Source organism: Gigantopelta aegis, unplaced genomic scaffold (assembly GCF_016097555.1).
Source record: "Gigantopelta aegis isolate Gae_Host unplaced genomic scaffold, Gae_host_genome ctg2751_pilon_pilon:::debris, whole genome shotgun sequence".
Taxonomy (NCBI): Eukaryota; Metazoa; Mollusca; class Gastropoda; order Neomphalida; family Peltospiridae; genus Gigantopelta; species Gigantopelta aegis.
The window spans coordinates 70,271-83,489 of record NW_024533022.1 but is presented as its reverse complement, the minus strand read 5'-3'; the positions used below and the strand labels follow the sequence as shown (position 1 = coordinate 83,489).

The following is a 13,219-nucleotide window of genomic DNA, read 5'->3' as shown; positions in this document are numbered from 1 at the left end:
GTTTGATGAACCAGTGCCCCCTGGCCCCTCCCCATCAGCTTTGACGTCTCTTATGTACAAGTATACGGAAAACAGGCACAACACGAGTGCACTATACTAATTTTAGGACAGAGAAGGTAACTATGTTAATGTTTCCCTTTTCTGTGACTGTCCAGTCATGTCTATCCTGAGTATAACCACTGACACTGCAGGATGTCCTGTCCTGGCGGCTAGACCCCCACCCCACCCAATTATCCGTACTTGAGTTTGACCGTAACAGACTGAGCTATACGAGCGTAAGTCGTATTCATGTATCTAGTCTACCAGGTAATGCTGTTTTGTTATCTTTTGTATACCAGTAGTAGTCAGCAAAGACTGCTGTAAGGGGTTCAGTGAATGCATGTTTAAAGCCGGTTCATACCCTGCGTAGATTATTAATTACCTTTTTTAACCATACATCACTGCATTTCAAAATATAGAAACAAATGTCTAAAATGTGTGGCTATAACTGCTGTACGTAGCGTTTTGTTTAGTATACACAGTGCTACTTACTGCTCCCCGCTTAAAGTAAATCACTAAAATAGGGACCAAGCAGCTGCTCGTTTCAAATACAGTGGGAAGCGTCTTTGACTAACCTGATTCCGCATCAAAATTGTCATCCTATTTTAGTAGTAATACAAACATGTTTCAAGCACAATAGTGGCTGGTATATTGTCACTAGTTCCAATTACATTACAAGGATTATTCCCTAGATGAAACAACGTTTTATGACATCAAACACTGTCGCATTTGATCACCAATGGCAGGGAGTCGGTGGCGGATCCAGTAAATCCATTTAGGGGAGGCACAATGACATGGAACTTTGGGGGAGGTTTGGAGGGGATCGTAAAAAAATTAAAATTAATATATAACAAAATTATAACTGTCGCAAAATGTAGGGGGGGGCGGGCCCTGACCCCCCCCCCCCCCCGACCCGCCTCTGATAGTAGGGGTAATTGTGGAAGGAAAAATTGGATGCATTTCGAACTTTGACCCCCTTAGATACTATTACATGTGATAGGGTATATACCACTAAATGAAATCACAGAGACGACAACAGTAACATATGTATCTAAAACTATGACACGCAGCGTTTCAATCAACATATTAACCAAGGCTATACATACTAGCAGCTTTTAAATTACCTGATTTCGAATTGTATACTAGACGGTACAGGAGCTACAATACACAAAGATAAATAGCGCGTGACCTTATTTTAGACAGATACTCGGGGTCTGAATTGGACTGGAATTAATTTAATGTGCACGTTGAGATCAGGCTATTGCAGCGCACTCCTGTCTCTGTAAACGTTTTGTCGCGGGTCAGTTATTTCGTCCACGACAGGATAGCTGCTCAGGGAAATCAAGACGGTCGCATTTCAAACCGGCAAATGAAATGGAGCACAGGCGGCCCGATCCGAATACCAGATAAGCACACACGGGATTTTAGTGTAGAGTAATTTGGAATGGTCCCTTTAGTGAATTAGGCCCAAATGAGAAAGTGTGTGTATAATAATTGAATCAGCCTACCAGATAATGCTGTTTTGTTATTTTTTTAATACCAGTAGTAGTCACAAAAGACTGCTGTAAGGGATTCAGTAAATGAATGCATTTTTAAGACCGCTTCATACCCTGCGTAGACGTGCATTAGAAATATGTGGTTTATTATTTACTTTTTTTTAACGATACATCACTGCATTTCAAACTATGGAAACAAATGTCTACCTTGCCAAAAGACGTTTTCTCATGAGCGTTGCTGTTGGTGCGGTCATGGGCGAGGAAGAATGGACACATAAAATTATTTTACATCTATATCAATGGCAGTAATTTTGGCACTTGTAAAATGCGTAGGGCGTGTTCATATAGCTTACTACGCAAACACTGTTGAGGTCATTGTAAGACATTCACTGCCTTTTGTGTAATAAACTTAACGCGTATGAATTACGTCTGTAGTAAATGTATGCAACCCTTTAGAAGCAAATTTGAGAAAAACATAAAACACATAATGCCCAACTGACTATAAACACCTTCATATAATACCACAATCTTGATGTCATGTTAACAAGTCATAGGCATTTATTAATATATATTTGTAGTGCACCTTACAACATAATATGAAACCAACCAAACTTTCATCAGTTATAGTTTGTCAAAGTTTGTTTTGTGTAACGACACCACTAGAGCACATTGATTTATTAATCATTGGCTATTGGATGTCAAACATTTGTTAATTTTTTAAATATAGTCTTAGAAAAGAAACCGTCTACCTATTTTCTATTAGTATCAAAGGATCTTTTATATGCATTATCTCAAAGATATGATAGCACCTACCACGCCTTTAGATATAGAAGTCGTGGTGCACTGGCTTGCATGAGAATTAGCCCACTGGGCCCACCGACGGGGATCGATCCCACATCGACCGCGCATCACGTGTGCGCTTTACCACTCAGCTAAGTCCCGCCCCCACTTTCATCAGAGAATATAAGTCTCCTAGGGACGAGCACCTGGTTGTGGATCCGACACTGCCTTGTTTAGAAACACAATTTTCATAATGGAATACGGTTTTGTCATTCCGATTTACATTGTTTTTCTTCTGAATATTCAGATACAATATTCACCTCACTGCTAAACGCCATCAACCAAACTAACAACAAAGCACCCAGGAAACACAACAGCAGCAACAAAAGACATATATAAAACAAACAACAAATTCCAGTCATACACCCTTCAAAAAAACTCAGAAGGAATAAAAGAGAAATGAAAAGTTTGCAGCCATTGTAACATGTTTCTGACTAGCGAAGTTTTCTTGCGATTAAAATTACATATCAAATACATTTTCTTCTTTAGAATACCATGACTGCATATGCAATGTGTTTGCTGTCGTGTATTTATTTTGGTGGAAGTCTGTTTTCATTTCACTTCGTAATATATCTTTGTTTCTAACTACGAAATTATTGAAAGGTAAAAATCCGGTTTTGGCTACTACAAACACCTGATATCATCACTGTTTTGACAGTGTTTCATTAGTGCATCTATTCTAATGTGTTCAATCCTGTGCTAGTTTTGGTTACCAAATTAAAATAGAATAATACAAAAGCATGTTTTGAAAATGCAGCTAATTTTAGTTTTTAATTTAAATGTATATATTTCCATGTAATACTTTTTCAAGCCAAAGTCAAAGATCACCAATGTGTCTTTAAATAACCATTCTACAAGACTGATATCTGGCATCCTTCCTCCACATTTCTTCACAGATACTATGTAATGTATGGAGGTAAGTATATCTGTAATATTTTTAAAGTAAATTGGCATTACCACAGTTAAAGGTAGTGGATGTCTTTGAGCGAGAACAATGAACATACACTTCCACACTGGAATATATTTTGACAATTATGGAGATATAAACATCACACCCAAAGCATATATCTATATCATTCTACTTTAAAGTAACAAAAGTTCTGTGTTTAACTCAACTTTATTTTAGAGAGATATGTTATGCATATTTTCGTTCTTGCTGCTGTCGCGGTGTCTTCAATAATCTTGAATATCCACACCCAAAGACGGCCAGTGTAAATGTTTCTTTGTTGAAGAAAACTTTATTCTGAATGCATGTTATTTTTAATTTATATTTTATTGACAACGTTCGTACCTAAGGTAGTGTTCTTTTTTTTATTTAGATGGTTTGCCACTGGTTTCATTGTTAGCATCCGAGGATTGACCATGGGAGTTTGCAGGCTCAAGTTCAATTGGATCTCCACTGACACGTTTAGCATCCTGTTTAACTTGCTGGAAGAAGGAGCGATCTTGGTGCAACAGTACTTTCTACAACTGATACTTTTTAAATGGAACTACATATCTTTTACTCACTTCTAAATAAAAGGTTTACACGACTTACCAATAAACGTGGGTTGTTTTTTAATCTAATTTGTCTGTGTTCAATAGGGGATCTAAGCTATGGAAATGCACTTTTCGTGGTTAAATGTATCATTATTTTCACACCAAAGATAAGGTATTGCATATATATCAGTTCAGTCAGTGATGTGTCATTAAGCATATTGTGACTTGGCCTCGTGAAAGTCCAACAGAATATTTCAGTGTTACGTGTACGTCGTGCAACATAATTCTATGACGTATATCACCATAATGATTTCTGCAAAAGAAGGAACAAAAAGCCAATAAATAGTTTGTGCCTGTGACAATCCAAATTTAAGAAACTACAAACATGTGATACAAGATAAAAATAAAATTACAAACGAATACAGTTCGATAGTCTGTTTTGTAAACCAGTTTGGTCTCACTATAACATTTCGTCTCTTGTTGGTATATATCATCTTCTTCCATGTATTTAACTTTGCACAGATCTTTATATTATTGTCACAACCGTATTTTATTGTACATAAGTTGTGGAGTATCGGTTGTGTAGATTATTTGAATATTCTATTTAGCCTATTACTCGCAGTTGTCATATGGTACCTTTTCACACGTGCAGTCAAATACCCTAGCACTTGCAATGTTTTGGTCTGCAGTGGCACAGCGTGATTGTGGACTAGTCCATTTTCGTTGACACTTGGTTAAAAGTGCTGGTCAGGGCTTTTGTTAGGGAACCCAGAGCTGTGATGCACACGGTGCACGGGCAGTGATACATGGTGTGTGGCCACGTGTCACGTTTTGGAACTAGAGAGGTTTCCTGTGAACAGCTGGGGTCAGGTGTATTATTGTGAGCTGGGGTGATGATGGGTTACCAGCAGCTTGTTGCGTCACCGTGCGGACTGATACCGATGGCCTCGTTGATAGTGGAAGAGTGACGGTCGGATTTATTGAGTTGGGGTGATAATGGTTACCAGCAGCTTATGGTGTCACCGTTGACCGACACTATAGATGGCCATATTTATGGAACAGGGTTACGGCGAGTCGAGGGTTGCAAGAACAAAGCAACACTGTCGATGAACTTGACCTGGACTTGGTTACACGTATTTGAAAGGGTTCTCTATTCCAGAGACTGATAATTCACTGGTGCTTGGTGCCTGGGTGTTATTATATATGAACAGTATTACCTTATTTCCAGTGAATTGTTTATAAACCACCACTAAATATTAAGATTAAAAATTATTTATTGATTCTTGGTGAAATACAAATGTAAAATTATTTGTTTTTGTTTTCTGTTGGGAAGTTGTGTGATTAAGAGCCCTTGGTCACTCTTGACGTGACAATTATGTTTTGTCAAAACTTTGCTTACTGTAAAGAGGTACCTTCCCCTAGACTTTGACACTGGCAAAGTGTTTGTTTTAACGATGTATAGTTTATAGATGGTAATACATGTGTTAGCAGATTTTTTTATTTAATTTCCCCCATTACGAGTCATAGCTAGGTTAATAATAATGATTAGTGTCATAGTGGAGACGAGGCACTAATTTACAATTAAAAAGCTTTCTCCTGGCAGAAAATCTTTCGGACTGTTTTTCCAGAAAATGTAAAATGGGCTGGATTTCCTGCCAGAAACAAACAGAGGTTATTACTTTTAGAATTGCTGTTTATATTTACCTTTGTTTCACACCAGTATGGGGCATCGTTAAAATCCATTCATGCATATAGAATAAAAGAATAGTCGTGTGTTTAATATACCAATAAAATGTGTATTGGATATATCAATAAAATCAATATTTAATACACCAATAAGATATGTATACCTCATGTCTTAAGATTTTCATAAAGTTCCATTTTTGCATACGGCGTATCTTCTCGAGTTCCCAGTCCCTCGTATGTGTTTGTCTGGTCACCGTTACCGAGTTCTGCAAACCACAGTTATACTCTACATACATTTATACATTCATAAATATGCATTTCACTGCTTTTATCATGCAACCACCGTTTCTATTGACTGAATATAACGACGGATAAAGCGAAGTCATATCCCGCTACTAGCAGGATATGACTTTTGACGTCACACGCATTAAGTACGTTACAAAATCGCTCATTTGACATCTAGGTTATCGTACAATGTGACTGAAATAACATATATAATAGCTTTTCACCTTAATTTGTATGGTCTGCAGGACAGAGATAATAACTAGTTTATGATGTCGGATATCTGCTTGATCCTGTTCAGAAAATCCACTTGGCAGAGGCTGGCGGAATTTTCTATTCTTAACTTCACGTGATAAAGCAGATATCGGACGTCACTAACTAGTTATTCTCTATACATCGTACAACACATATATGTAAAACTATATTTCAAAATGTAACTTGGGTATACAACCCACAACACGTCTATACACAATGGGATCAATAACCAGCATTTAAAAGGTAACACACCACCTGATAAATTAAAACATCATTAAACAATAACCATTGTGTTAAAAATAATTAATACATGTGGTGTCATAATAGAACATGTTTATAAACACACAAATCAAATAGATTGTATTTATTTGGTACATATTGTTGGGTGTGAATATGCTAGTGCATGTATATGCAGTGAAAGGATATATATATATATATATATATATATATATATATATATATATATATGTGTGTGTGTGTGTGTGTGTGTGTGTGTGTGTGTGTGTGTGTGCGTACGTGCGCGCACGTGCACAGTGGAATAAGATATCAGACATAGAGAGGAATAGAGAGAGAGAACGGATAAACATGTCTGTAATGAAAGTAAAATAAATTTACCATGATTGTTTCCACGTCTTCTGTCGTCTAGCTGTGCATGCTGATGTCTGTTACAAAGCAACATACCGAATTATAGTATCATAAATATGGTTATCACATTATGTCTCTAGTTATCACACTATTTCTATCATTCAGAGTATTTCTCTCGTGGTATACAACATGTAGTTATCACATTATTTCTCTCGTGGTATACATCATGTAGTTATCACATTATTTCTCTCGCTGTATACATGTAGTTATCACATTATTTATCTTGTGGTATACAACATGTAGTTATTACATTATTTCTCTCGCGGTATACAACATGTAGTTATCACATTATTTCTCTCGTGGTATACAACATGTAATTATCCCATTATTTCTCTCGCGGTATACAACATGTAGTTATACAACATGTAGTTATCCCATTATTTCTCTCGTGGTATACAACATGTAGCCATCACATTATTTCTCTCGTGGTATACAACATGTAGTTATCACATTATTTCTCTCGTGGTATACAACATGTAGTTATCACATTATTTCTCTCGTGGTATACAACATGTAGTTATTACATTATTTCTCTCGTGGTATACAACATGTAGTTATACAACATGTAGTTATCCCATTATTTCTCTCGTGGTATACAACATGTAGCCATCACATTATTTCTCTCGTGGTATACAACATGTAGTTATCACATTATTTCTCTCGTGGTATACAACATGTAGTTATCACATTATTTCTCTCGTGGTATACAACATGTAATTATCCCATTATTTCTCTCGCGGTATACAACATGTAGTTATACAACATGTAGTTATCCCATTATTTCTCTCGTGGTATACAACATGTAGCCATCACATTATTTCTCTCGTGGTATACAACATGTAGTTATCACATTATTTCTCTCGTGGTATACAACATGTAGTTATCACATTATTTCTCTCGCGGTATACAACATGTAGTCATCACATTATTTCTCTAGCTGTATACAACATGTAGATATCACATTATTTCTCTCGTAGTATACAACATGTAGTCATCACATTATTTCTCTAGCTGTATACAACATGTAGATATCACATTATTTCTCTCGCGGTATACAACATGTAGTCATCACATTATTTCTCTAGCTGTATACAACATGTAGTTATCACATTATTTCTCTCGCGGTATACATCATGTAGTTATCACATTATTTCTGTCGTGGTATACAACATGTAGTTATCACATTATTTCTCTCGTGGTATACAACATGTAATTATCCCATTATTTCTCTCGCGGTATACAACATGTAGTTATACAACATGTAGTTATCCCATTATTTTTCTCGTGGTATACAACATGTAGCCATCACATTATTTCTCTCGTGGTATACAACATGTAGTTATCACATTATTTCTCTCGTGGTATACAACATGTAGTTATCACATTATTTCTCTCGCGGTATACAACATGTAGTCAGCACATTATTTCTCTCGCAGTATACAACATGTAGTCATCACATTATTTCTCTCGCGGTATACAACATGTAGTCATCCCATTATTTCTCTAGCTGTATACAACATGTAGTTATCACATTATTTCTCTCGTGGTATACAACATGTAGTTATCACATTATTTCTCTAGCTGTATACAACATGTAGATATCACATTATTTCTCTCGCGGTATACAACATGTAGTCATCACATTATTTCTCTAGCTGTATACAACATGTAGATATCACATTATTTCTCTCGCGGTATACAACATGTAGTCATCACATTATTTCTCTAGCTGTATACAACATGTAGTTATGACATTATTTCTCTCTATTTAGATTCAAGCTCTAACAAAGAAACAGTTCTGATTATTTTTAGGGAGGGTTGATTATCAAGAGTTAGGTAACATTTTAGAAACAATGTCTTATGTTTTATTCATAACGTAAAATGCAGCCAATATGGCAATATGGCAGTATTCATTGCCTCAAACATTAAATACAAATATAAACTCATAATGCATAAATGCATGAATGTTTAAAATAGTTTGACATGGTCACCTGTTTGCTTGTATGTTTGCATACTTGTGCTCATGAGTGTACGTGTGTGTCTGTTCTTGGGTCTGTGTTTGTGTTTGGGTGATTGTATTTGTGTACGTGAATCTTTCACTGCGTGTCATGGTGTGTGTGTGTGTGTGTGTGTGTGTGTGTGTGTGTGTGTGTGTGTGTGTGTGTGTGTGTGTGTGCATATACATATGTGTGTATGTGTATGTGTGTTTATAAACGTTTTTCAATTATAAATAAAATAATTAAAGACGCAGTTTTATACTTACACATTACCTTCTGGTTTCTGCCCACCTGTCAAGAAAACAGAGAAAGGATATAAAAAATAACCACACGATGGATACAAACAACATGCTCAAATAATGTTTATAAACATAGTGTTTAACCTTTATCCATATGTCCATTCCTGCCAAGAGTGTTTCGTGAAAACAATAATATACCAAATAATATTTATTAAAAAACGTCAATATTTTAACTTACTTCGGTAAGTAGATAAACGTCCGGAAGATATTGATCATTTTAATAGACAAAACACAAATGGGAATCAAACACATACTCGCCATTGTGTGTGTGTGTGTGTGTGTGTGTGTGTGTGTGTGTGTGTGTGTGTGTGTGTGTGTGTGTGTGTGTGTGTGTGTGTATATATATATATATATTATATATATATATATATATATATATATATATATATATATATTATATATATATATATATATATATATATATATATATATAATACAATATTAGGTTTCCTGTTTTAGTCCGACCTGATTTTGAAGATGCACACACGTAGCCTCGTCTCCGCAAAGCAACAAAGACAGTCACTGCCACAGCAGCGATAGCAATTCCAATCACAGTCCCGACTGCAATCCCTGCTCCAGTTATTTCGTTTGATGAGGCTGGTAGAAACGATTCACCTTTAATAAAACAAACAACAATTACCACCATTTTACTGAGAGCACGTCTTCTGCATTAATAATATACGTGTCAGTTGTTGTGAAATATAAAAAAGATAATAAAAATAAAATAAAATAAAATAGAAACAAAGAAATAATGCCGTACCCACTACCCAAAATGAAGAAAACATATTTTAGAATGTCCACTGTAAAGATACGGAGAAATTGTACACCTTATGGGCCTCATACCCCAACAATTAATATCATTTACTAAATCAGATCACATGTACATTTCATGTAAGTAAATTGGGTACGTTTTGAACATGCTCATATGCCACTAGAGCTTCGAGCAATATAAGTAAATATTGTTTTAATATAGCTGGCGTTGGATCATTGCCTGGGATGGGAAAGAGAAGTTCGAACCACCCAGTGGGGTCGACCATGTGATTGCTCGCATCTGTGGTACTGAACTACAGCTGGCCCAGCGTTATAACAAAACTCTATCTAGGAGTCTGTATATTATGATTATTACCTGGAGGTGCAGTGAAGGCTTCCTCTTCCTCAGTAAAGCCTTTGTATCCATATTTATTGTAAGCCAAAACCCGCACAATATATCTCGAGTTTGGTTGAAGATTTGGTATAACAGCTTTCTGAATTGTGTTAACACCCTTTTCTGGAATGACTTCAGTGAGATTTGTCCACTGTGGTGTTGTGTCTGCTCGATATTGTACAACAAACGTCTGCTCTGATCCTTCGTTAAATCCCTCCAGCCAAGCAACTAAGACTGAGTGTGGATCACTGCTCCATGCTGTGAAAGCAGACGGAACATTCGGAGGACCTTCGGGAAACAAAGATATTTACTGAAACTCTCGCATACCTAAGCATTCGTTATGTAAATAAAGTTAAACGTTAATAAAAACACTATTTTTAAACATTAAATTACATTTAAAATGCAAATATAATACAGGCTAAGCGAAATGATGAAGTATGAACGAAACATACAAAATAAAAACATACTAATTCAACTAAGAGAGGAAAACCATAAGTCCTTTCTACTTACACTAACAAGGCTGTTGTTTTCATCTGGTCCCTGGTAATCAATTTGATATAATCACAAAAGTAAATCAAAGAGAGACGAAGTTGGGGTGGTAGTTAGATCCAAGTTTAATAATAATCCCTGTCAGTCTTCTACATATAGTCTGCAGCTAGCACACACATCTACTCAAACGTTGTACAGCACTGGGCGAAGTGAGATACATTATTATCATGACAGAGTGTCAGTGAGTTCCCATTTCAATAACTCGGTGGTTTACAGTTACAGTTTACAACTAGCATATCCACCTTTCAAAAACTCAATGGTCCACAGTTACAGGTTACAACTACCATATCCATATTTCAATAACTCAGTGGTCTACAGTTACAATTTAAAACTAGCATATCCATCTACACATACCTGCTACATCAATTGTCAGGTTCTTTACAAGATCTGTGTTTTTAACTCCATTAGACACCACAACTTGATAGGTCCCAATATCTCCCTGCTGAATATTTCTCAGTGTGAGTTTTCCAACAGCAGATACGTCAGTTGTAGATGAACTACCAGACCCAATATTATTTCTGTTTCCATCAGTCAGTTTGTACCAGGTGAATGTCGGTGTTGGATTGGCAATCACTGATATCTTCAGACTTACACTGCCACCTACTGCTGCTGTAAACTCTTTCTGGAATAGAACTCGATGGTCTAACCTTGGTGAACCTAGAATATATTGACTGCTTAAATTATTACAATTTGCCTTCATACAGATAATTAAAAACTGTCTACATGCATAAAATATGTTGTATTCTTATATACAAGTTGTGTATGTATTACAATACTGCGTGTAGTAAACTCTTCAGAAATGGTAGAGGAATAAAAAATATTTTAATTTGATCATGCAACAATACATTTAATGACGGACCACAGAGATAACGACAGAGGATAACTACTGCCTCCATTCCATGGGCTAGTATTTTCGATTAGCAGTACAATATTTTTATATGCACCACCTCGCACATACCAGAGCCTTTGTTTCACCTGTCGAATAGCACTGGCTGCAACGAAAAACAGCGTTAGGTGCACGCTTTAAAACATGACTATTTCTGATCAGATACAAACCAAAATGTACTAAACAAGGGTGGGGTCTGTGCTCCATTATATTCCTCAGAGTCTTTCTTTCTATGCAGTGTGTTGCAGTTAGTAGAATTATGAGCAAATTGCCTAAGTTATAAAATGGGTAATGGTCTAAAGAGAAAAATGTGTTATGACATAATATAATATGGAATGAATATACTATAAACAAACTAATTAAAGTACTAAACGGTATCAAATGACTATAGTACGAAGTGCAAGTTATTTGCTCTAAAATAAGTATGGCACGATATCAGCAAGTTGACTAAGAAAGAAAACGCATTTTAGTTTTACTGTGTTAGAACTGAGTGAATAGCATTTGGTCAATAATTATCACATTAATCATTAATGACATTAATGTGTAACTCACATCTAACAACAAGTTGCACACTTTCATTGACATCTGACTTGATGTTGTTTTCCGCTTCACACATGTAGTGTCCTGTGTCCAGACACCCAGCCTCGTTCCACGTGTACTCATCCTGTTTAGAGTTTGTCACTCCACGTAGAGTCTCTGAGTTGTTCAACAGTTTGATGTCAGATTCTGGATTACTGGTAACATCACACCTCAGAGTCATAGCAGTCAGCTCATCAACTGTAACCGGTGTAGACTGAGAGTTCAAAGTCAGAGAAGTGATTGAAGATCGGTCTGTAAGTACATATATTAGAAACAAATGGATCATTCCATGTGGAATAGGGAATTGCTTCGGAGTTTGAACAAAAAGATTTAAATATTGCAATGAAAATAGTTATTAAAATAATACATGAATCGATCAAACCTATAGGCTAAATTTAAGTTGGGTGTACAGTGAAGTATATACAAATTATTTATGAGCTCCAAAGTAATACAGATTTTACAACAATATCTAGTTGTTTTAACTAGAATGGCAAATAAATAAAAGTCACAATGACTGGATAGTGAAGTGTTAAACAAAACAACAGTAGTGTACTTTTAATAAATAGAGCTTGCCGGTGTAAAAGGAACGCAGGTCCGTAGGAACCGAGGTCCGACGGACCTCGGTTGTTAGGAACAGTAGTCCTATCGGACCTCCATAGCTTAGGAACCATAGTCCTACCCAGACTTTCATTCCTGGTTTATTTTTAAGTTTTTTTTATCCTAGGACTTGTATTCCTACCGGAATTAAATTTATTCTACAGTGACAGAAATACTATTATCCTGTTCAATTACTTAGACCCAAAGTTGTTTGCAAATGTTACCTTTATTTCCTATTCGATATTTGTTTTCTTTGCATTTACATGAAAACAAACCCAAACCCCGACAGGTTTTATATACAAATCATCATATAAAATGCACGAAGTTGACTTAATTCCACTTTTTAAAAATCTCTGTGTCGTTTGAATGCACGTTATTTCGCCTATAAATAACTACGGTCATTTGCATATCAAAACATTGGGATCTGAGGCTACGTGAAGGCCATT

The 13,219-nt window shown here is 36.0% G+C and overlaps 1 protein-coding gene across 1 annotated transcript; it reads right to left on the bottom strand.

The window, feature by feature from the left end:
• Window positions 1-3,526: 3,526 nt before the first annotated feature.
• Window positions 3,527-12,382, bottom strand: LOC121391627 (Down syndrome cell adhesion molecule-like protein 1 homolog). The gene is made up of 8 exons (XM_041523189.1): window positions 12,150-12,382; window positions 11,066-11,333; window positions 10,145-10,450; window positions 9,484-9,633; window positions 8,986-9,010; window positions 6,693-6,739; window positions 5,705-5,806; window positions 3,527-4,167 (listed from the first exon to the last, which is right to left on the bottom strand). Exons 1-7 carry the CDS (start codon window positions 12,258-12,260, stop codon window positions 5,706-5,708), a joined length of 1,008 nt encoding a protein of 335 aa, XP_041379123.1. The 5' UTR covers window positions 12,261-12,382; the 3' UTR covers window positions 3,527-4,167; window position 5,705.
• Window positions 12,383-13,219: the final 837 nt, after the last annotated feature.

Bases quoted from the DNA above. Each gene is read 5' to 3' on its own strand.
- LOC121391627 (XM_041523189.1), bottom strand. From the start codon at position 12,260: ATGAGTACACGTGGAACGAGGCTGGGTGTCTGGACACAGGACACTACA. The intron at 10,451-11,065 runs GTATGTGTAGAT...TGTTTCCCGAAG, and splicing joins CCTGACAATTGATGTAGCAG to GTCCTCCGAATGTTCCGTCT. The intron at 9,634-10,144 runs GTAATAATCATA...GTTTTATTAAAG, and splicing joins AGCCTTCACTGCACCTCCAG to GTGAATCGTTTCTACCAGCC.